This window comes from Aristolochia californica, unplaced genomic scaffold (assembly GCF_029961685.1).
Source record: "Aristolochia californica isolate CCGP_79_NKW_82.1479 unplaced genomic scaffold, dmAriCali1.0.hap1 SCAF_1, whole genome shotgun sequence".
Lineage (NCBI taxonomy): Eukaryota > Viridiplantae > Streptophyta > Magnoliopsida > Piperales > Aristolochiaceae > Aristolochia > Aristolochia californica.
The window spans coordinates 996,448-1,021,583 of record NW_027181770.1 but is presented as its reverse complement, the minus strand read 5'-3'; the positions used below and the strand labels follow the sequence as shown (position 1 = coordinate 1,021,583).

The following is a 25,136-nucleotide window of genomic DNA, read 5'->3' as shown; positions in this document are numbered from 1 at the left end:
TTTCACATACCGAACCACTTTATACGTCAACAGGTATAGACAATAAAAAATAGGCTATCTTAAGTCTTGTTCATCAAAATTCAAAGATGCATTAGTTTTCTCAAGAGTTTCTTGCAAGTCATTTCAACATATAACATTTAAGTAGTATATATGCTCTCTAGTGTAACCAAACATGACTCAATTTGCTTCACATTTTCCCTTTTATATAAATGGTAAGATATATGGTAATATTATTAAATAAGATATCTCGGTGGTACACTAGATGTTTTAGTAGGAGACCCATCCATCCTACGCAGCCTCTATCTACACTTTTGTGGGTCCCCAACCCAAACGAGAAATGTGATTCTACCAAGTGTGGTAGGTGGCCTCTAGTCTCGGACACGACTCGTGTCTCCACAACGCACCACCAGACCAGTAACCGACGAACAATAGACCGTGTAGTTCACACCATAGAGCTGGACCCGACACGATAGCTGACCCCGCCGCTTCCCTCTGTGTTCAACGTACTCTTGATATTTCATTTCCCACAGACAGTGGAAGCCAAGGCGTCCGCGCTTCTCTGACCTCTCGAGTGTTTTTTAACTTGGAATAAGAGAGAGATCAGAAAACTGAGAAGAAAAGATTAAGTAATTACCGTCCCTCCGTAGCGGAGCGAACCGCTCGTACCTTCCACGCCACCACCTTCTCTCTGTCTTTCTCCAATCTCAATCTGCCAACGAAGAAAACCGATTGAGCTGCGTTCCTTTTGAGTTTGACGGTTTAAATCTCGGTGAGTCGCGTCTTCTTTTACAAGTGACCTTCCAAAGCGACTCTCCGTTGGGCGTGGAGATCGCTTTATTATTATAATTTTTTTTTCCAGCCATGACAGGATAGACCACATGAGAGCCAGATTCTTGTTAGGGTTTCGACGTTTGGAAGATTCGTAAGTCCGTCTTTTTATGGCGCTGGAGCAAGGACGGGAGGAACGCTCTCGAGATCTGGATCCCGACTCGAATGGTCCACGCCGCCCTGTAGATATGTCGCGGTCGGCTGATGGGCGCAAGGAGGAGGGGAATGATTCTTCCGGTGAGGTCACTGTTTCATTTGAAGTAGAAATTGTTGACGGTGGCGGTGGTGAATTGCGAACAGGAGAGACGGGCGCGTCTATGAATGATGGGGAAGAGTCAGAGGAGTCGCTCAACAACGAGGCGGGGAGTAGGGATTCTTCTGAAGTGGATGCCAGTGCCATTAGTGGTCAGTCTTCTGGTATGTCGATTTGCTTCTGAAGTCTGGTAGTTTGATTTTTTTTTTTTTTTTTTTGAGAGTCTAAATGCTTCTGCAGTAAAAATTGCTTTATGATATGTTCACTTGCTTCTCAAAAAACTGCATTGTCTTCGTTTGGTTAAATAGTTACGGTATTCATACTCCTTTTTTTTCTGGAAATGGAGGTGGCCTTATCACTAGAGACAAATAAAATGTATACTATTTCGTCGTAAACTTGAAATGCCTACTTAAATGAGGGAGTATGATACTTGAGTGTCGTTATTCAATTTACTCGACGGTGTTATTGGCCTTATCTGATGTTTATGCTGATGTAATTGACCACCTTATTTTAATTTTATGCTTCTCTGAGCCAAATATTTTCACTTAACAGAAGAGGCATAGGTTTGACTTAATCAACTTCAATAAAAGCAGTTAAAGGTGAGTTTCGTGAGCACTGTTGTAGAGTGGCGCCCTCGTCAGATTGCTTCTTACTCTGATTTATTATGTTATATATTTCATGCATGCATTTATGAGATTCCATTGAACATCCCATTGACTGTGATCGTTGGGAGCAGGTGGCATGATAACCATGTCCTTGAGCAGTGTCTTGAAAATATCTTCTTGGTCAGTCATAGTAAAAATTGAGACAATTTATGTAGACTCTTATATTTTAGGGGCTGCACATGGAGTCGTGTGTGTTGGAACTTGTATACATGATGCATCCTGTCACCATACAATCTGAGCAGTAAAAGATCCTAAATATGAGAATTCTTGGACTAGTAATGTTCTTTTTAATGGAGGTATCCATGCTTGGATGGTGGCCTAAGGTCAGCATCATGAAAACCGTCTGTTCCCTGAGGAAGTTTTTCCCCATGGAAATACTGTTTAATGAAACCTCAACTTTAGCTGGCAGTGACCAATAAACCACAGGTTTTGCTTGGTGGGATGGGAATGCCCAGCTTATCAATTTTTTCTGTGAAATACTTGGGAGCTCATGTATACCGGATTTACGATAGTTATGTCCAACGGACCTATTTGAAGTGGCTAATTTTATATTGTACCAAACATAGGATGGTAGTCTCTTTATTGAATAACCAGGCCTCGAGTTTATAAACTTGAGTGTCTTCTTATTTAACTTCCCTTGATCTTAGAAATGGGCCCAACTTTTAAGTGACATATGTAGTTCTTTGAGTTGAAAATATCACATAAATTAATTTGTTGATGCATTTAACCATTTTTGGAGAATTGGTATCATCTATAGAGTTGGGAGGGTTTATTTGATAGAACTCATCCAAAGGCAAAATTTTAATTCTGAGAAAAATTAGTAAACTTGGGAAATTATCGATTCTTCTTATAGTTATGGATATTTAATTTTCACATTTGGTTTTATAAAACAAATATTTAAAAATTGATGTTATGATTTTTAAAATTATTTTTATATAATTTTATAGAATTTGGACCTGGTGGATACCACTTGATGGGTGTTGTGGTGGGATCAAATTTTGGTTGGTGTGAGTTGCCTTAATTTGCTTGAGTTTGGGTTTGAGCTGGCAGTTGAGATCCTTGCTGGAGTTAAATGGTTGATGGGCTCCAATACTGTATAAAAAGCTCACACTAATTCTTGAGAAGACATTAACACATCTCAAGAGAAGCTCCTGCCATTGAGGACAGCTTGTAAAAGAGTATTCATGAACTTCAACCGGAGGAGGAATTTTTGCAAAGAAGTAGGTAATTTCATTTTGCTCAATCTTAAAATTCTGGTAATTTGGAAATTATTTTTGGGTCAACAGTATTAACATTTACAAAATTCAATAAGAACAGTATTATGTTCTAAGTCTTTACCCAACTATTATATGCAAAATATTGAACACTAGAGCTTAAAGAAATGAACATTCAACCAATGAAGGAAATTGAAGAAATGACGTGGGACTTCTATCTGGGATGTTCTACTTGGCAGGTAATCTTGGGTGGCTCCCTCCTACTTGTACCAATCCAGCTTTTTTTTTTATTATTAAGATGTATTGCATTAAAAGGCAAAAACTTACAAAGAAAGAGAGAGCAAATCCCTAACAACAAGATGTTGGAGGGATGCTCCCTGCTTGGCAAGCACATCTGCTGCCGAATTTGCAGATCTCGGAATGTGAGACCAAATACAAGAAAATAATGAGGTGATCTCTAAAATCTCCTGGAAGATTTCCCAATGCCTCCATGGCGGAAAGGAGGTGCCTCGACCCCAACCAATGACTACCTTGGAGTCCTCTTCAATGTGAATTGGGCCACTGCATTTATCTTTGAACACCCGGAGCCCATTGAAAAGACCATGTAGCTCCGCAAACATTGAATCGGAGATACCTAATGAACCCGCATAAGAAATACACTGATTGCCAGATGAGTCCGAAATCACACCCCCGAAACATGCGATCCCCGGATTGCCTAAAGAAGAACCATCAAAATTCAATTTTAAGTATCCAACCTCCGGGGGCGCCCACTCCTTCATAACTTGAATCTTGGTCCCCAAATGCATCCTTGCTAGGTTGCTCCAGTTTTTCACGAATGAACCATACCAATCCAGCTTTTAATATTCCCATTCTTCAGTATGCAGATGATACCATCAGTTTTGGAGTCGGCAACACTGATAGTGCATGAAAGATTAAAGCTGTGTTGGGGCTCTTTGAATTAGCCTCTGGTCAAAAAGTAAATTGGGGAAAGACTTCTCTCATGGGCTTCAATGTTAGCCTTGAGCTTCTTACTGAGATGGCAAGTGTATTTGGATGCACAATAAGCCACCTACCTGCAACATATCTTGGTTTACCTCTTTTCAATGGGCATATATGCAAGAGTCTTTGGAATCCGGTGGTTGAAAAAATTGAATCTTGCCTTGCATCATGGAAGGGGCGTCTACTTAGTAAAGCGGGGAGGCTCATCCTTCTCAAGTCTTGCATAGCAGGAATCCCCAATTATGCCCTGTCCTTTATGCCTTGTCCTGTTGCAATTTGTAAGGCTATGGATAGGCTAAAAAAAGATTCCTATGGAGGGGATCAAGCGATGCTTTTAAGTATCATTTGGTTTGTTGGGATGATGTATGCATGCCGAAAAATATGGGTGGCTTGGGAATCTGGAAATCCAGGGACATGAATCAAGCGTTGCTGCTAAAATGGCTATGGATGTTTAATACCCACTCCTCAAATCTTTGGAAGGAAATGGTTCTCGCTAAGCTGGGTGGGGACCCTCATTGGTGGTTGTCTGGTGGGAATTGAAGAGGACTTTCCTCAATATGGAGTGCTCTATACCTTCTGCTTCCAAAATTTCATTCTGCAAGTAGATTCTATGTGGGCAATGGCAGATCGCTCAAGTTTTGGGAAGACTTGCGGATAGGGCAGGAGCCTCTGCAGGCTGCATTCAAAAGTCTCTTTCTCCTCACGTCTCGCAGAGACATATTAGTAGCAGAAGGGGTCTCTTGAATAGTGAGGCTTTGGAGGCTAGTTGTTTGATGGACCTTGTTGCTTCATTTAAAATCCGTCATGTGGAGGCTGACAAGCTCATTTGGTGGCCGGATAGAAAGGATTCTTTCACGGTCTCATCCGCATATGGCTTCTTAAATGGTGGTAATTCGTCTTGGAGGGTGTTATGGGACATCCTGGTTATGGGCCTGGGTTAAGTATCTATGTCTTCCGCTCCTAACAGGCCGGTCTTTTGGGTAGTATTGGCTAGGTGCTTAACATTTGGTATCAGAGCCGACCCTTGGTCGCGAGTTCGATTCCCGGCAACGCTGCAGAGGCTGGATTAAAATACTGGTAGGCCGTAGGATAAAAACCCGGGTCGGGCCAGTGTCGCTGCATCGCGCGCAAAGGCTAGATTAAAATACAGGTAGGTCGTAGGATAAAAACCCGGGTCGGGCCTGTGTCGTTGCGCCGCCGTGGTCGTCGGCTCGCGAAGGGGGGGTGTGATGTTATGGGACATCCTGGTTATGGGCCTGGGTTAAGTATCTATGTCTTCCGCTCCTAACAGGCCGGTCTTTTGGGTAGTATTGGCTAGGTGCTTAACAGAGGGAGACTGAGATCAACTTTGTATGACGTTTATGTGCCCCTCTAAAGATAAAATTCTTCATGTGGAGTGCCTATCAAGGCAAGATTCTCTCGGCAGCCGTGTTGAGAAGAAGAGGACACCCCTCCATTAATCTCTTGTGCCCATTCTGCAACTCTGACGCTGAAATTACAAGCCACATTCTACTTCAATGCATGTTATCTTGGAAGGTGTGGACCAGCATTCTTGGAAAGTTTGGGTTACAATTCTGCATGGTGGTTGATCTACTCTCATTCAGTAAATCTCTCATTGGTACCCTTCTGCCTAGCCTTGGAAAACTGATGCTCTCTGCTTGTGCTAGTTTCATACCGTGGGGGCTTTGGAAGTAGACGTTTTGATGCAAAATGTGAATCTTCAGATCGGGTTTCGAACTGAGTGGTAGGTCATATATCAACTTGGCTTTTGACCAAGAAAGCCTTCTTTTCCTATATGGGCTCCTTTATTTCTGAAAATTGGAGAAATTTGGCTATGATGCACAATGGGAAAAAACTTCCGGTCATGCAAGAATGGACTCCTCCCGATCCTAGTTATCTCAAGTTAAACTTTGATGGCTTGTCTCATGGTAACTCTGGGATTTCTGGTTTCGGTGGAGTTAAGATCATTCCGGTAATCAGCTTTTCACTTATGCTGGCCCTCTTGGTATATCTGACTCTACGTCTGTAGAGTTACATGGTCTCCTCTCCGGTCTCCGCGTCTTCAGAGATAAATGCAGTGGGCCTCTTCATATCGAAGGTGACTCAAAAGTGGTTATAGGCTGGTGTGAGAATGCATCCTTTCCCCCATGGAGGCATTGGGATACCTTTAGGGAAATTTTAGAAATTACCTCAATTGTTTCTTGTATTTGGACTCACATTCCGAGATCCACAAATTCGGCGGCAAATGTGCTTGCCAGGCAGGCAGCTACCCTACAATCGCTGGTTGTAAGGGATATGCTCCCCCAAATTTTGTAATTTCTCTCGTTTTATTAATACATCTTTTTCAAAAATAAAAAATAAAAAATGACGTGGGACAGTATTAAGATTGTTCATTAATCACATCTGCAGTATCAAGTGATTTTTCTGAAAAATTCAATCCTTCACTTTTGAGAAAGGGAGGAATATGCTGCATTTGGGAAAAATCTTCCAATTGCCCATTTGTTTTCTGCTAAAATTTAGAGCTTTATTTTGTTTTAGTTCATTTGTGTGGAATAAACTGTACATCAGTGAGACAAGAACTTAACTTTACCCTTTGGCTAATTGACTACAATAGTTTGATCCCAAATTTGAGTCATAGTGGTGTTGTAGAACAAAAAAATTGTTTGTCTAGTGAAATTTCATGGTCCTCTTCTCCATGCTTACACGATGCATTTTCTATTCTAGTGTTACTGTTTGAAATTGTTCAACTTCTTCTCTTCCTCTGTTCTTTGTTTCCTTGTTTAAAAGTTTGTTTAGCTCCTTGCTCCTTAACAACTATTTTACATGTTATCAAAGTTTTTTCTGTAACTGTGAGAAAAAAAATAAAAATGAGGTATGAAAATCTGGAGTAGAAGTGCCTAAGAAAGAAGCATATAGAACATATAAGAAAAGAAGATGTATTAGATATTTGAAATACTAGACAAGCAGTAGGGCATTTGCCACATTTCTCACAATAAGATGCTGATGAGAGGTTTTGCTTCTAGGAATGAACCAGCTAAAGTAATTTGCAATTCCATGCTCATGAAACAAGAGATAGGCAATGGCTTGAAGGGTTTGAATTTTTCTTCTAAAAAAATGATAGCCCAATCCACCTCTCACAGGCTCTCAGTGCAATGATGAACGTATATTGGCAGAGTCATTGTGACCAAAAGAAGCAGAGTAAACTTGATGGATATTACCCTTAAAATCTTGAATAACTCCACAAACACCAGTGATCTCTCAATTACCTCTGAGGCTGGCACTCAAATTGAGCTTAAACCAATTACCAATACCATTTAGTGATGAGTCTTAGTGCTAGAGTTAATGTCACTAATTGTCACTCTTTGCTTATCTTTCATGACAAAGTTAGCCAAATAACTAAGCTCTGTATATTCTCAAAGTTCATTTGGCCAAGTTCATACTACCATGTGGATTGAAAAATGCTCTGTGGTTGGATAAAAGCAAGTCAACTTGCATTTCAAATGTTTGATTTTGTTATTTGTAGCATTAGATTTTAGGGGTTCTCTTGGTTTCACACTATGATACATCTTACCGCATATTCGTCTTGTAACAGGGAAGAACGATAGGAGTCTGCCTAGGGCAAATACTCTTCCTGGAGAAATAGCAAATACTGACAACTCAGAATCATCTGCTGGTCTGAGCAATCTAGAACGATCAAAAACTGAGAGGCGGAAACAAAATGATACTACATCTCTTTTCGATGACAAGATCTCTGATCGTCAGAAGGTGTAGGTTCATGACAATATTTTGTGATATTACAACTTGTACTGATTGTTTAACATTTCTATATAATGACTTGATATCTCCTAAACTCTGAAAAGAACCATATATTCTTGCATACAAAATGCATAAACTGTCCAAACTTTACAGCTTAAAATGTTGAAGCGAATAGCGACTGTAACACGTGATGGAGCTGTAGCTGTTGAGCTTCCTGGTAGGGTGGAATCTGAAAGTCTCCAGGTTGGACCGGAGGACATTCATAGTGAAGCTGTTGATGAAGAACTCTTGGATTTACCTGACATTCAGTATATACCTCCACTACAAATTGTTATGTTGATTGTTGGAACTAGAGGAGATGTACAACCTTTTATTGCCATTGGTAAACGCTTGCAGGTTGTTATCAAATTATATCCTTATGGTGCTTGTCTTTTCACTTGAGCAATTACTAAACAAAAAATCATGATGTAGAGTGGTTAACTGTTATTGTGAAGAAACATGACATTGATTTCTCCTCATTTTATCACAAATTCTTTTGCGGATTGATGTAGCTCTGGTTAACTACATTATGTTATTATCTTTATGTAGGACTATGGGCATCGTGTTAGATTAGCAACTCATTCAAATTTCAAAGAATTTGTATTAACTGCTGGTCTGGAGTTCTACCCACTGGGAGGAGATCCAAAAGTTCTGGCTGAATGTGAGTGATCTCCACTCGTGTCCATTTCTTGCTGGACTAATTTCTGCATATCTGATAGTCAATTGTTTCACCTTTTTGATTGTCATGGAAACATCAATGTTTATAGTTTCCTGCGCACTTGTTTCTTGCCAACTATCATGCAAAGAGAAACTGCAGTTTCCCTCAAAAAAAAAAAAAAAAAAAAGTGAAGAGAAATTGCAGTTATATCTTTTTATTTCTGAATGATTTAGATAACCAGATATGATGAATAAATTTAGTGATTTTCATTTCATTTTTTGGCCAGATATGGTGAAGAATAAGGGTTTCTTGCCATCTGGACCTTCCGAAATACCTATACAAAGAAAGCAAATGAAGGAGATCATATTCTCTCTCCTCCCTGCTTGTAGAGAACCTGATTTGGACTCTGGAATTCCTTTTAAAGCCGAAGCTATAATGGCCAATCCCCCAGCATATGGTTAGATTTTAGCATTTTTATTATTTCTGTTTCGTGTGTGAGAATCTATCTCCTTATTCCCCTAAAAAAATAATCTCCTCATTTTCTTTTGGTAGAGGCACTATAGTATTTTCTTCTTTTACATCTTAAAAAAAAAGTATTAGTATTTTTTTCCCTTTTAATTGAGTTGATCTCACCTTCTAGATATGTGTCTGGAATTACTTGGGCTGCTATGAATCTGCTAGACAAAAAACTTGTGTTTTGAAATCTTTTTGTTTTTCTTTGGTCTTTTTAAAAAAATTCCTTGATAATCACTTAGATTCTACTTAAACCACTGTAAAATTGTTATTTCTACACTGCTCAAGTTTCATTTGAATAAAAAAATTTCCATATTAAAGTATTTAAAGAAATTTTCAGACCCTTTGTGTTTTATATGGATTTTGATATGATTCAAACTTTTTTTGGATCCAGGGGAATAGTAATATTTCTGTTTTATGGTCAATTGGAAGTCTTGAGTTCAACGTCTGACCTGGACGAATGCTTGTTCAGGGCATACACATGTGGCTGAGGCACTGAAAGTACCGCTTCACATATTTTTCACAATGCCATGGACGTAAGTCATGTTTCACATATTCTTGGTGGCACTCCGAGAGATATAAATATGGAAATCTTTCCTTTATATAATTGTTTACTTGATGCTAAAACATATGATTGTCACCCTGTCATAAACAAGATCAAGGGCATAATATGGTGTAATGCTCCTTTCTTGTTACAGGCCAACCAGTCAATTCCCCCATCCTCTTTCCCGGGTCAAGCAGCCTGCTGGCTATAGAGTGAGCAACTTTCTTTGCTCTTGCTTCAGCCTTATTTTCATGCTATTTCATGTCCATTCTTTTCTAAAACATATTTTACTTGGTTTTCAAACTGTTGCTGATGCAGCTATCATACCAAATTGTTGACTCACTTATTTGGCTGGGTATACGGGACATGATAAATGAGTTCAGGAAAAAAAAGCTTAAACTACGCCCGGTCACATATTTGAGTGGCGCCCAAGGTTCAGCTGCTGATGTTCCTTATGGATATATCTGGAGTCCTCATCTTGTTCCCAAACCAAAAGGTTTTCTTGTGGAAGGGATTTATTTTTAATTGAAAACCTTTCAGATCTATTTGCATACCTTTCAGTCTTTGCATTCTACTGTTGTCTGGTTATTTTTATTTTAGCTCAAATAGAAGGTTGTGTTTTCTTGTGCTGTAGACTGGGGACCAAAGATAGATGTGGTTGGTTTTTGCTTCCTCGACCTTGCATCAAATTATGAACCTCCCGAGGATCTTGTTAAATGGCTTAAGGCTGGCGATAAGCCTATATATATTGGATTTGGAAGCCTTGTGAGTCTCTTTCTTTTCTTACCGCTGTCTGTTTGCAGTCCTTTTTAATGAAAATCAACAATTGCTCTAATGATCTAGTGATCTTCATTTTCTACAATTAATTATCTACTTGAAGAAAACCTGCTTCACTCAAGTAAAAGCAAAAAAATGGCGTTGTCAGCGACTCCATGAGGCCTGCATAAAGGCAGAGGATGCTTAGTTTACTTGGTGGGAGTTGCCTAGAAACAAAAGATTTTTGGTGTGTGAGGTGTCTCAGAGATAACAAAATCATGCCAAATTTTTGTTAATGCTATTAGATTCTTGCCTTTCTATGGATCTGGCTGATGAATTTTTGTTTTATTGTTTCTCTTCTAGCAGTGAAAGCGTATCAATAGGGCAGGCCCCTAATCCTCTGGGAGGTTCTTCATTAACAACAATATAAAAAATCTAGTAGCACTTGCACTAGAAAGAAACAATTTTTACAGAATTTATTCAGGATATTGAACGAGTAATTTAATAATTAGGAAGGGGGCAACTGCATTAGTTACGCTTGAATATGTGTGTGCTATGCTAGGCTTTTCCTCATGTATTGCTTTACTTCGGGAACAGTATTTAACCCAACTCTATTTCATGATGGCCTTTTGTGTGCTGATATAATAATAGCCTGTTCAAGAGCCAGAAAAGATGACTCAAATCATTGTTGAAGCACTGGAAAGCACTCAGCAGCGAGGCATAATTAACAAGGGTTGGGGTGGTCTTGGAAACTGTAAGTTCTCCTATGTACTTCTCTCTATTGCCTTGTCCATCCTCTAAATGTGCACTTACGTAATGTGACTTCTTTAGTGGCGACACCAAAGGATTTCGTGTATTCACTGGATAACTGCCCTCATGACTGGTTGTTCTTGCATTGCAAGGCTGTGGTAAGAGTCAATTCTCAATATGGATCTTTAGAAGGTAGTTCCTTTTTCAAACTGAGTTGGAAGTGTGTTTCGTTCTAGGTGCATCATGGGGGTGCAGGAACCACTGCTGCCGGCCTTAAAGCTGCGGTATCTATTTTCTGAAATTCGTTATTGTCATTTGGTGTTCAGTTGGTTAACACAAGTGTTGATATCTTATGAAGTATTTGGTGTCTTGTAGTGCCCAACAACAATTGTACCATTCTTTGGAGACCAACCTTTTTGGGGAGATCGAGTGCATGCCAGAGGGGTGGGTCCAGCACCAATTCCAGTTGATCAGTTCTCCTTGCCGAAGCTTGTGGACGCCATAAAATTTATGCTTGACCCTAAAGTAAAAGACCGTGCGCTTGAATTAGCCAAAGCTATGGAATCAGAAGACGGGGTGACAGGAGCTGTAAAAGCTTTCTTGAAACAGCTTCCTCGCAAAATGCCTCAGCCGCAACCGTCACCAATGCCCTCAGGTTTGTTTGAACCTTGTTTGGGTTCTGTAAAAATATGTTTTGGGTGTTCGTGAGTAATTGGGATTGCGCGTTGTCCCTCCTTCCCAATTACTGTGTTTGATTTTGGCATCTGATTCAACGGAAAGTGTTGTTTCTTCTTAGTTTTCGATGGTTCCTTTAAAAGTAAGTTTTATCAAATATTTTGTGAATCGCCGTTTTGGCATATCATATACCTGTTGTACTGTTGTTGAGGTGACCCTTTTGTAAGTTTTGTATTTGGAACTAGCAGAAACGATTCAAACAAACAAATAGATTTGGACGGTACCTAACCGTGGAAGGAACCGTAACGAGGGAGTGACGGTGGAAGGCAGCACCTAGCTATGGAAGGTCTCAAAAACTTCAGCTTCGTCGACCCAGTCTGAATTCAAATCTTGAAAATTTATACCGGGTCCCAGCCATGTCCCAATTTTAGGTCTCATGTGGATGTTAGAGCTAAATATTATGATTTGATTAGAATTTTTTTAATATTTTACAGACGAATTCATAAAATTTAATTCGAGAGTTTAATGATTCAATATCCTTTGTATTAATTATAACAACATTATTATTTTAACTTTATAAAATTTTACATACATTAAATACATTACTTTTATGTTTATTATAATGATTTTATCTTATTACTCTCTTAGTATTAACTTTTAGTGGAATTATAAAACCTGAATCCGATCGTAGTCCAATGTGGACTGTTCAGGGCACAACTTGAACATTCTCTATCTTGACTGGATCCAATCTGTAGAAAATTTATTCGGATAAGAGCAAGACATAAGGAGGTCCATTCCAAATCTAATCCGATTCTAGGCCTCTATGTCAGGTTCATTCACACCCAACTTGGTGATCAATTGGGTCCAAGGATTTATTGGACGGAGCCCATCTCCCTCGAGAATGACTTCTGGAAAGCAAATTTGAAGTCTTGTGTGAATGTGGAGTCTATTTGCGCCATCAATCCAACCTTGTAACCACGAGTTAACAAGGAAAATTCAAACTCTTAGATATGGCTTAGCTACATTGCCCTCCATCACCAAAATTCTTGCCATGTCCTCTGCTCCTGTCCTCCCTAAGGATATCTACTCTGATGAAAACATGAGATCATCAAGTTTTACCAAAATGCTACACAACCCTTTGTCGTTATAAGGTGAATAAACTTTTTTTCTAAGCCCTTAGTCCTGAACTGGTTCAGATCTGCTATTCCTTCCTTCTAGGGTCTGAGAAACATCATCTGGCCTCAGTGGCTTAAAACAGAAAGAAAGAAAAAAAAAAAAAAAAAGAGTCAGGAATGTCTCCTTTGGTGGCTGCCAAAGATCCCACTATGGACAAACAAAGGGAGAATGGAGGGGCTCCTTCCCCCTTTTTGAGAAGAGTTGGCGTAGACAAAGAGAGCACTCCCCTGGGGAAGGAGCCCTTCCTCCTCCCCTTCCACCTGAAGAGTACGGGACGGTTCTTCCACGTTCCGTGAGAACTGAGACGGCCAAACGTTCCGCAGTGATATGGGGACTTGGCAATTGGAGTAGCAGATCTAAATCTGTGACGAAAAGCACAGCACGTTGCTTTCTCCTGATGCAGTCGCCATTAAATGACAATGACAATTGTTTTGTTGTCTAATGATGTCTTGGCTCAGAATGGCGAAGCTTCCCACATGAACAAAACCGTAGGAGAAGCATCACCAAATGTGTTCAGGTCCACACAACGACTCGATACCAACAACCTTACCCCACTGTGACGTGCTTGAGAACTTCCAAGCTACAACGCCTGCAAAAGTATCGATCCTTCAGTCGCTTCAGACCCTTTTTTTTGTCACCGCGCTTTCTAGTTAGTATTCACTCGTGAATCACGTTTATATGTATCCTGTGAAGAAGATATGCACCAGAACGCATAACCAAGAATCTTTACTTTCCGTAATGAGATCAAACACACTGTCTAGTGTCGGAAAGATGGTCCAGCCAGGCCGCCGTCCACACGGTAACGAAGAAAAGTGTAGTGTCGTTGCAGATCTTTTTTTTTTTTTTGATTGTTGATACAAAAAAATAAACATGGCATAAGCGATAGGCTTCAAATGTAAAATGTGCAGTATCTATCTCTAATATTATATCCTCTTGTCATTAGGTAAGTTAGGAAGAATCAAGATAAAGATACCAAATTATGAGCAGAACCCCATGAACAGAAAATTGGGAAATTAAAGAAAAAGAAAAGCGGATAGGAATCTCTTCCTACTGGATGAACCTGTTGACACAGAAGGCAGTAGTCTTCCACGGAAAATGGCAAATACAAAGTCTATCCTCTGATCAAGTAGGGAAGGAAGAATCACGATGTGTTCCCACTCATGTATTAGATTTCAAGGCTAGCAAAATTAAGAAGCTTTTGCGTGCAAATTTTTTTGTAACGTCAAGTAATAAAAAAATATAAGAAACGAGCCCAAAGTTGTCCAAGAAGCTTCGAGCGTGATTGAATCGGCAATGGGAACGCTTGCAAAATGCATTCAGTCTACTTTGCGTATACAGTTCTCAGGACGATCAACCTAATGACTGTATTTGTAATTTATTCTGATATTTTTCGTGTGTAATACGAAGAGGAGACGACCTGAACAGGCTGTTCAAACTCCAATCAAAGCCATGAGTTCGGCAAATGAGATCAATGTTACGAGATTGGCCTCACTGCGTCATCACATACGGCAGATGGGTGGCACTCGCAACGAGTCAAGCTTTTAAAAATAACTGACGAGAAAACTAAAAGGTAAAGCAATATCACATGGCTACGGAGTCTCGTCCTGGATTCCTTGCTCGGGTGGATTTCTGAAATTGGCTGTCTCATGACGTAGACCCACTGTTTTCCTGAAGAGATAGACGTTTGGAATCCAAACGCAGACCAGTCGCCTTAAACGAGAACAAGCCCCCACCCTGATAGCAGAAGCCAAAACACGAAGGTAGCAGAAATTTATACAAATGCAATAAAAAGCCTCAAACGTATAAGGGTAGGGTAGAGGATGAGTCGACCTGTCGAAAGACGCAATTATTTAGCCTTCCCCGGAGTACAATTATTCACAAGCAATATAATATCGTCGTTTGTGTTTAAGTTAGTGCAAGTGTCAATCCGATTTCAATCTGGAATCGCTTCGGTTGGAGGAGTGTTTTCTTGTTTGGTTTTCTAAACACAGAAGCACCCAAGTGTTTGTTGGAGTGTCGGTAGTCATGGCACAATCACAACCGAAAAGCAATTGACATCGTCAAGCTTAGTACGAGCTTACCGCAGTGTCGGTCTGAAGCAGCTCCACCACGAGAAGTTTCTCTTTTTTCTGGGTTAAATCTCCACCCAGGAACTGAGAGCATTAAGGAGGAAGTGGTGGCAATAAATTAGTGGGGAAGAAGAAGGCACACGGTATTGTTGTCACAATGCACTCTTCAGGCCCGAGCTCATTACTTGCATCAATTCATCCCCATCACTTAACAAACGAAAAACAATTCAGTTGTTTATGGAAATGTCTACGCACTATCCAGCCCTTTCTTACCAAAAAGAAAGGCTCCAAATTGGTGTGATGTGAGATGAAATGCGGAAGGTGGCCAATGAGACTGGTTCGTGGATGCTGATGGGCACCCAACACTAGCCAGTTGGATTGAGAGACAGAATCAGACATGTCAGCTGAGGTTTAGTTTCTCATTCTCTTCTCTGCTCTTCTCTTCGCTTCGACTTCGTGAGGGAGAGGGAGAGGGAGAGAGAGAGTGAGAGATGCATGCCGCCAGGAGAGCCGTGAGTCGCCATGTGTGAGGTGGGCCTCGCCCAAGGGAAACAAAAAACATAGAACAAGTCAAGAATGAAACTGAGCTGCTGAGCAGTTGGGAGTTAGGGGTCAAAACGGGTCACGTGGGGGAGTGCCTTTAAACAGCAGACGAGGTGACCCATACAGGACGGGGGCCCCAATCTCTTCGCTTTAGACCAGGTTGACCCATGCGGCCCCGCGTGCCTTTAACTGGTCTGCTGTCTCCGACTTCCTTTTTGGCTCAATCCGCGCGTAGGTCCCACCTCTGTGCCAATTTGCCCGATTCTCTCGCTCGTCTTATTTATACACATGCAAACCTCCAACGTTCCTCAGAACTTTTACAAATTTCTTCCTTCTTCTCCTCTCTTTCCCTCAGTCTCTCTCCAGAGACATCCCTATCATGGCTCACAACTTGCTCCATCTCTCTTCCAAACCTCCATCTTGCCTTCCCCTCTCAACTACCAAATCCTCTTCTCCTACTTGCAGAATTCTCCTTCGTCCTGCTGAGATCAAGATTTCTCCGGATGTCTCCAAGATTTTTCCGCCGCTTCATATATCAGAACTTCCGCAGTCCACAACGAAACCTGCACCACGTCCGTCAGAGATTGCCAACTTGAACCCAGTACAGAGACTTGCTGCGTCCACCTTGGACGCGATAGAGAACGTACTGATCACTGGTGTACTGGAGAAGAACCACCGGCTCCCGAGAACAATTGACCCCGCCATACAGATATCCGGGAATTTTGCCCCGGTAAACGAGTCTGCTCTTCAGCAGAACCTTCAAATCGATGGTCGTATACCGTCTAGCCTCCGTGGGGTATACCTCCGTAACGGCGCCAATCCAATGCTCCCACCCACCGGAGGGCATCACCTCTTCGACGGAGACGGAATGATACACGCCGTCACTCTGGCGGGCGACCACGAGGCACCGACTTACAGCTGTCGGTACACTCTCACTAACCGACTTGTCCATGAGGAGAGACTGGGGAAGCATCTGTTTCCGAAACCAATCGGAGAGCTCCACGGCCACTCCGGGATCGCACGTCTGATGCTTTTCTACGCGCGAGACGCCGCTGGGCTGCTGGACTCCAGCGGTGGCATTGGAATGGCCAACGCGGGCTTGGTGTATTTCAACGGCCGCCTTCTTGCCATGTCAGAAGACGATCTCCCATACGAGGTGCGTATCAGGGGGAACGGAGACCTCGAGACGGTCGGGCGATACGATTTTGATGGACAGCTGCGGTGCCCAATGATAGCGCACCCTAAGGTGGACCCCGTTACTGGGGAGCTCTGCGCTCTCAGCTACGACGTGCTCAAACGGCCTTACCTCAAATACTTCAAATTCGACATGTGCGGAAAGAAGTCGAGCGACGTGCCCATCTCCCTGGATCAACCGACCATGATCCACGACTTCGCGATAACTGAGAACTTGGTGGTCATACCGGACCACCAAGTCGTCTTCAAGCTGTCCGAAATGCTCCGCGGCAAGTCCCCCGTTCTGTACGACGGAAACAAGACCTCCCGCTTCGGAATTTTGCCCAAAAACGCCACTCCGCAGTCTAGAATCCGGTGGGTCCCAGTACCCGACTGCTTCTGCTTCCATTTGTGGAACGCCTGGGAGGAATATTCCGAGGACGGAGACGAGATTGTGGTCGTTATGGGCTCCTGCATGACTCCGCCAGACTCCGTTTTCAACGACTCGGACGAGCCGTTGACAAGCGTGCTCTCAGAAATTCGATTGAACCTTACCACCGGTGAGTCGACCCGCCGGGAGCTGGTTCCCGGTTTGAACCTGGAAGCCGGACAGGTGAACAAGACACTGCTCGGGAGGAAGACGCGGTACGCCTACCTGGCCATCGCTGAGCCCTGGCCGAAGTGCTGTGGCATAGCAAAGGTGGATCTCGAAACCGGATCCGTGACGCAGTATCTGTACGGAGAAGATACATTTGGGGGCGAGCCAACAATGGTGCCGAGCTGCGGCGGCGAAGAAGACGATGGTTACGTGCTGAGTTTCGCGCATAACGAGAAATGCGATGAATCGAAACTGGTCATCGTGAACGCGCGAAGCATGAGGCAAGAAGCGGCGATAAGACTACCGACCCGAGTGCCCTACGGTCTGCATGGGACATTTGTCACCTCCGAGAGTCTCCAGCTTCAGTCGAGTTGAACAGAGACGATAGCTTCTCTTTCCGTTTTTCCCAAGATTCCGTTGAAAATGAGAGACACTGAATGTAGTAGTAAAGGTGTCCCGTGGAAACGGTTTAGTTTTCCGGTTTGCTGACTTGTATTAATGTCCATACTGTACATTTTAAACAGTAAAAAAGGTATTCCAAGCTATTCCGAATTTTTATCTGTCCACTGCAACTCAGTCGAGCACAATCGCTTTGCTTTTCAATGTGGAAGAATGAACAAATGGACAAACAGACGTTACTCCTTGTCACCGCCTTTTATCGGCGAAACCAGCCAGAGATGTTTTTCACCTCTCTCATTGATAATGGACGCTCCAAAGTCCAGTCAATTGGAGAATTATATATATCTAATAACAAAGTGCAAGAGATAAGATCAGCAGACGAGTTCTTAATTCTTGATCTTCGCTTTAGTTAAAACTCAGAACACTTCTCGAGTGGGATTCTACGAGGAATCTTATCCAAATATATGTATTCGTTTTATAAGTAAATGTGCTTTTTATTAGGTACACAAACAAGCGAGTCAGAGCAGTGAGGGAGAAGCGTCGCATCCGAACGGTATCGAAGCGAAAAGTAAAAGGGACGTGGAGCCCATGACGCAGGTGACGCATCGCCCTCCGACGTCCCAATGCCGGAGAGCGGCTAGCAAAGGTGGAGCCCCTCCGCCCCGTCACACGTCGTGGGATGTCCAAGTGCCGGAAAGCGCCTTGCAGAATAATGGCAGGAATTATCCCTTGGGCCTCTCAGAATCGGACTTTGGACATTAGACCCTGGACAGATTCTCCTCGAATACAAAATGACTTTACATGGATGGTAATTGAGATGAGTAGTGCAGTTGCAAGTCAGCAAATTGCGCGGCCGACCACCACTGATCCAGAGAGCTGCGTCACTGCTCGCGTCGAATGTTCGACTTGAACGCTTTTGAGGTGGTCGGCGTGCCACGTTGTGTTCAGCCGGAGAAGGGTCTTGCTTTATGGCTGCGACTTTCACTTACAGCATTCAGTTTCTGGGGATAATTTATTGAGATGAGAGTTAGGTCGAGAGAAATCTGGAGGTCCAGAGGGCGCTACCGGAAGGGCGATAATAAAAAGAAAGAGGATTGACGAAGAAACCCAACTTTTTGACGGCAGGTCTGAAGAAAGGGCAACAGTTTGTTAACGTGTGGTGTGGGGGATGAAAATGGAGGAAATTGCGGGCGCGGCGTGGAGAAGGACGAGGGGAAGGAGAGGGCGAAATGAAGAAAAGGGATCTTGTCTGTGGACTTTTTTTTTAGGCCATGCGTATCATGTGGATTTACCCGGAGTCTGTCACTTTCTCGCAGAAACAGAAGAGAAGTTAAAGTTGCCAAAGGATCAGAAGGATTTGTTAAAGCCGAATTTAAGATGTAATTAACAATGTCACCATCAGCGTTTTCCATGAGCTGATGTTGTCAAAGTTAGAGAATAATCACACGTAGCCCTAGGCGAGTGTTACTTTTGGACTTTTAGTCCTTGTCATTAGAGACGGCCCTCTTCACGATTCGAATCGTCTCCTTCTATATCACTTTTTATCATGTCTTCGCCCTAAACCCTGTGATACTTAACGGGGGTTAGTCCAGAAAGAATTACCTAATTTATTAAATAATATCGTTAGTATAGAATAAATTACATTGAAGTTAAATTACCTCACTTCATTATCTCAGTCAAAAATTGGTCAACCAATTAAAACGCGCGACCTATTTTAACTTTGGCTTATTAAGTTGACTGAAATTTGACTCATCTGCCAACTTTATTTAGGCTCATGATACTTTGGATCAAAATGTTTGATAATAGTTTACAAGAAGTCTAGCTACGCACTTTAAAAACCTTCAATCATTAGGCGAGCTTGAAGATCCTGACCAGTGATGAGTGCTCACACTCTAAGCTGTTGATCGTAGTTCTGAATTGTTTTGCTAACCAAATTTTGCAGTCTATAAGCTGAAATAGATCTTTACAAAGAATAACTCTTTACCAATGTTAAAATCCTTTTGAGCTCGTAAGAATAACAAAACACCGAATATTCATCCAATGATGTGAAACCTAAAATAAAACACACAGAAATCCTCTTGTTTCCCCATCAATAACCACAGCTTTGCGTACTGTTTGGCAGAGAAGACTTACCTGTAGGATTCAACTCGCTTTGGCTTTGTTTGGACAACTGCCTCAATTCTTTCCAACACATCTGGTGTCAACAGTGGAATAACATCAACAGCCTTCATATTCTCTTGCACCTGCATTGCCGAGCTGTCAGCCTCAAGCAACAAACAGAACACCAACATCTAAAGATTCGTATGACCCAACAGCATATGTGAATAACAAAACATCCAAACACTCTTTCCATTTTTTGGACGTCTTTCCTACACCAATTTCTTCTTGTTGATATGATTTATGACTTATTTCTCACCAACCCAACATTCAATGCTAAATTGATTCTGGTTCTCCATCAAGTTCGAAGACCAGGTAAATTACATAAGTCATCATCCATTCGCCTTGTCTTAGTTTGAGGAAACACACTGTAACATCGAAGACAGATATTGAGATAGGCTCATTATAAAGATAATAAATCCCAGTATATATTCCCAGCATAGAAAGTCAATGAACCAAGTCAGATACAACAAACAAAAAAGAGAAATCAGACAATTTGGAAATGCTCAAAATGAAATAGAACAAAACATAAGTACTAGTGGGCTATTATCATGTTGTGGTATATGCCAAGAAAATCATACATCATCCTTTTCTATCATCCTAAGAACACTTAACCATCCGAAAGACCAAAAATGACGTTCAAGCTACAGTCATGTATGGATCAAATGAAACAAGAAAACACAGAGCAAAAGAATTGTTTCAGCATCCTGAAGTCGGTTTTTTGAAGACACAATACAGCTCTCACCAAGATGCTGTAAAAAAAATTATTAAACACATTTACGGAAGTAGTAAATTCCTCAGATGTTTCTAGAAAGAGTCATCCATCACTGAGGCACCTCCATCTATGCAAACTCAATACATGAAACCATTCAAAATGTCTTTATTAAAGTCCACTTTAACATGCCACTATAAAGGCCTTAGGAAGTTCTTGGAGCTGTCGCTCGAAAAAAGATCTTGTCTATACAACCTCGAATATGCTTCGAACCAGCAAGGACTTATATATCTAACTCCTGCTACAGACTAGGTCAATTTAACATGTACGCACATCAGAAAAGTTTTATGCCAATGGTCTTCATCAAACTTTGCAAACCATTTTCTCAATGTATTCAAAGAAGAAATATTTGATAGGATTCAATTAATATTGAGACAAAAAATTTGATTATTAATCAGAACTCTTTATTACAAAGTCAGAGGGTCTTTCATAAGTAGCCAATAAGATGCTTGGCATCAAAACCCTATCAACATAAGTTAGTTCTCAATAGACCACCTAAAAATAAGCCTCCATAGCTGATTAGATTATCCAGATAATAGCAACTACAGCAGATACTGGTACTACAGAGGTATGCGGGTTACGCCAGTAGCCTAAGGACAGATGCATGATTGTGTCTAACAGCCCCTAAAGTAGCAACAGAGCAAAGACCTACAGATCCAGAGGTATAAAGTGCACACAACGCAGGCAAAAATGACACTTGCAAACCAAGCATATGCCAATGACTAGAAATCAAGTAGATTGACACGCCTGGGGCTTTGAGGTTGGCAGATTCTTGAGAAAGAGATTTGCTATCTAACATGATTCTTATTTGCCTGCAATATTTATTCTCTGATTGCTTTTCATTCACTTTTTGTAATCATCCATCTCCTGCTTTTAAGCACTTAAATCCATGACATTCAACAGAAAACTATTCAGGCGGGGGAGAGGGATAAAGAAACTAAATCAATGTATAGACAAAAAGGAAAGGCATAATTGAACAAAACATGAAGGCATTTGTGCAGAATAGTTACCTACCCCAGGACAGATTGAGATGATTTTCTTTTTAAAAAATTTCTTTACAAACCACACAACAGATATGTGCTGCGAGGGTGCACATAAATGTGTAATGTGATTCAACAGAGAAAACTAGTATGCAGTCCACAACTGTAGCATACAAACTGTAAGCCCTAAGATAGCAATGTCAACCTGAAGCAAGAATTCTGTATACAGTGAAGTATAAACTACAAAACACCATGAGAATCTGAGAAATTGTTACTTGCCTGACTCTCCTTTGTGGCACCAGTAATAACAGATGATACATTAGGATTTGTTGCACACCATGCAATTGCTAGTTGCGACAAAGGCACACCTAGCTCATCCGCTATTGGTTTTAGCCCCTTCACTTTTCTCAGAACATCATCAACCAGTGATCTTTGCGCAAGGTTCTAGAAGAATAAATAGAAGCATTATTAGAAAATTTTAGAAAATAACTTAAGCCCTGAACACACTCACACACACACTTTTCATAAAGAGATTATCTCTAGTTTAACCTAGTCTATATAGTTTTTATATAAAACCATCATCAGCAAACAAACATGTTATATTATATCCATTTGAAAAAAAAAATGTAGTATTAGATTTTTAACAATCATTTTTGAACTGGACAATTGCCAGTGACATAATCAAAACTATAAAGAAAATGATTCCTAGAAAATAGTAACAAGAATATTTAGAGCATGCCTAGAATTATTAAACAGAGGATATCTCTGGTTCAATGTGGTTAGCTCCATAATTGGCTTCCTTATTGTATGGGTAGCAGAATACGACTTGTTTTATGTCCAATTTATGCATATACAAATGGAATTTCTTCTATCCATACACCCTCACCACCGCCTTCCTGCCCCCATGGCTTCTTATCTCCTTTCTTTTTTTAAAACCTCTTCTGTCCTCTCTCGGTACATGTTTTCTACATGAAGCATGTAAGAGGAATGCTCTTCTATGTTAGTAACATAATCTCATGTCTTCAGAAAGTTTACTGCTATAAGTTCATCCTTTTAATATCATTTTCACATGTAAAGAAAAATGACATTTTGAAGGAGTTACCTGTCATTTTTTGTTGTACATTCTCTGCTGGTATTATAAAGGGAAAAAACATGAAAAGGACGCAACTTTTGTGCATCCTTCTCATGCTGTCAAATCTATGCTCCATAAAATACAAAATATTTTAGCACTCTTATGAACAAAAACGTTACCTTGTAGTTTTCTAGGGCAAACCGACTGTCAGAAGGTATTTCTCCTTTACTGTATTTCCCTGTCAGCACTCCTGATGCTAGTGGACTCCATGTAGTCAGGCCAATCCCATAATTGCTGTAAAGTGGCGAGTACTCCACTTCAACCTTCATAAAACATTCATTCAGCCCATCAGTAAATATCCAAGTCTTCGGAATCAATGTAAGCAACAAAACAACTCCTTTAAACCTAAATTGTTTTCCAAAACCTAGAACATAATTTTTGCCAAGAAGTTAAGAAATTGAAAAGAAAATAGAATCCTGGTCGAAGACGGTGAAGATCAGCAACAGGCAAGCGGCAGGCGCACCTGCCGCAAAATGTAACCAATAGCCAATTTTTAAGAAGGCGACAGAAGTAAACAGTCTAATTTTCATCAATTTGTATTGAAGAGTTTAGTTTCGGCCGTCAGTTACAGAGTCGTCCATAAACACAGAGGAATTAATCCATTATCTAGACTCCCCCAAGAAGAGGAATAACGGAAACAATATCTGAAAGATAGATCCAGACATAAAAGAACAATTAGCAATAAAGCGAAACAGGAAGACGAAGAAATAATGAAAGAAAGAAGTCAGGTAGACATACCTTGTGGCGTGCGAGGAGATTGTACTCTGGCTGCTCGACAACAGGTCCGACGAGATCAAACCTATGGGCAACGGCCCAGGCTTCGGTGATCTGCTGGGCGGTCCACTCGCTGGTTCCCCAATAGAATGCCCAACCCTGATCAATGACATAGTTCATAGCCCGGACAGTCTCCTCAATGGGAGTGGAAGGGTCAGGGCGGTGGCAGTAGATGATATCAACATAGTCCATGTCAAGGCGCTTGAGGGAGGCCTTAGTCCCCTCGATAATATGTTTCCGAGATAGACCCTTGTCGTTGGGTCCAGGGCCTCCCCAAAAGATTTTGGTGGAGACGACGAGATCGGAACGCTTCCAGCCGAGCTCCCGGAAGGCCTGCCCCATGATCTCCTCCGCCCGACCATTGGCATACACTTCCGCATTGTCGAAGAAATTAACGCCATGGTCACGACAGCACTGGAGGATGGACTTAGCCTCTTTGACATCAAGTTGGTTACCGAAGCTGACCCAAGCCCCATAAGAGAGCTGGCTCACCTTCAATCCGGAACGTCCCAAGTTCTTGTACTGCATTGCGTCGCTGCGCAGTAGCTTCGTTCAAGGGTTTTCTTTTTAGTGGTAAGAACTTGGCGAAGGGCGAGAGGGGGGAGGGATCTGGAGAGGGCAAGTGTCAACGATGCCTAGACAGGATTATCGGAAGGTAGAGAAAGGTAAGGAACAATGACGTATTACGTGTAGGAGGGAAAGCTGAAATTGGATCTTCCGTGGGAGAGTGAAAGAAGACAGATGGCCCGTGCCGCCGTGCTTTAACTTGGCTGGACTTGGTGAGCACATGGGAGGGTTGGTTGCACCGACTTGACACGTGATGCAACGTGGAGTCGAGGATATTGTACTTTTTGGCATTGATTCTGTTCTGCACTTTTTTGTTCTGTCAAACTCTCTTCTGTCTACACTCAATAGGAAATGTTAGGATAATCCCATCTTAATACAACTTTTAACATCGACTATGGGGTTGTTAGTACCTTTTCCAGGAAATACTAACAAAAATATTTCTAATTGAAATATGTCTTTAGCCACTAATGACTCATGTTTTTTATAAACATTTTTAGTTGAAAATTCTTACTGAAAAATAAATATAATTTCTAGGTAAGATTTTTCAATCAAGATGGCATGAAATTTTATAAAATATTATTTATAATTAAAATAAATGAGTCAAAAAAAACAAATGTGCCATAAAAAAGAAATAAATGCACACTGTCCTTGAGTCTTGGTGAGTTCAAGAGTCGATGCATCAGAGTAGTACAAAACTGATAAATGGAAAGTCACACTGTAAAAAAACTAATTTTAAAATCTTACTATAGCTTGCTCCTTCATTATCCCAGTATCATCATCCTACACTTCTCCTTCCCTGTTTTTTCTCTTAGATTTTTCTTGAATCTTAGAGCTTTTTTTCCTTTAAGACCCCATTGATGATTTCCAAATTGTTTCTACTAGATATAACGTTTCAAAAAGGCTGTGCGTGATCTACAAGGCATTACATCCTGCACAAGTAAGTTCGTTAAAGGCTAAATGAACTGATCAAGGCAAACTACAAAAAACACAGACTTTGGATTGCACAGTTTACTGTTCAGATATCGGATAATCCATCAAATCTTAGCCGAATTAACTGCAATAAAAAAAAAGGGAAAACAAAGTGACTGGCTTCAGTTCTTGTTTCAAGAATATTTCGGTTTAAATATCAAAAGCTAAACTGAAAGG

The 25,136-nt window shown here is 41.2% G+C and overlaps 3 protein-coding genes across 6 annotated transcripts; 2 read left to right on the top strand and 1 right to left on the bottom strand.

Annotated features, from left to right (window-relative positions):
* Positions 1–559: 559 nt before the first annotated feature.
* On the top strand, positions 560–12,014 carry LOC137960154 (sterol 3-beta-glucosyltransferase UGT80A2-like). Of its 4 annotated transcripts, none has more exons than XM_068807857.1 (14): positions 560–769; positions 901–1,245; positions 7,552–7,724; positions 7,869–8,111; positions 8,304–8,415; positions 8,699–8,869; positions 9,398–9,461; positions 9,624–9,681; positions 9,788–9,965; positions 10,104–10,234; positions 10,877–10,979; positions 11,057–11,133; positions 11,212–11,259; positions 11,351–12,014. In XM_068807857.1, the coding sequence occupies exons 2-14, from the start codon at positions 939–941 to the stop codon at positions 11,681–11,683; spliced, it is 1,998 nt and encodes a 665-aa protein (XP_068663958.1). In that variant the 5' UTR covers positions 560–769; positions 901–938; the 3' UTR covers positions 11,684–12,014. The 4 variants fall into 4 exon arrangements, with proteins under 4 accessions (XP_068663958.1, XP_068663886.1, XP_068663802.1 ...); XM_068807785.1 differs by having other exon boundaries at positions 860–1,245; XM_068807701.1 differs by having other exon boundaries at positions 560–1,245.
* Positions 12,015–15,766: 3,752 nt separating this feature from the next.
* On the top strand, positions 15,767–17,743 carry LOC137955094 (9-cis-epoxycarotenoid dioxygenase NCED6, chloroplastic-like). Its single transcript, XM_068801971.1, has one exon. The coding sequence runs from the start codon at positions 15,818–15,820 to the stop codon at positions 17,582–17,584; it is 1,767 nt and encodes a 588-aa protein (XP_068658072.1). The 5' UTR covers positions 15,767–15,817; the 3' UTR covers positions 17,585–17,743.
* A 1,844-nt stretch (positions 17,744–19,587) lies between these two features.
* LOC137960070 (probable voltage-gated potassium channel subunit beta) lies at positions 19,588–24,148 on the bottom strand. The gene is made up of 4 exons (XM_068807582.1): positions 23,388–24,148; positions 22,769–22,912; positions 21,797–21,961; positions 19,588–19,851 (listed from the first exon to the last, which is right to left on the bottom strand). The coding sequence occupies exons 1-4, from the start codon at positions 23,949–23,951 to the stop codon at positions 19,738–19,740; spliced, it is 987 nt and encodes a 328-aa protein (XP_068663683.1). The 5' UTR covers positions 23,952–24,148; the 3' UTR covers positions 19,588–19,737.
* Between the last annotated feature and the right edge of the window lie 988 nt (positions 24,149–25,136).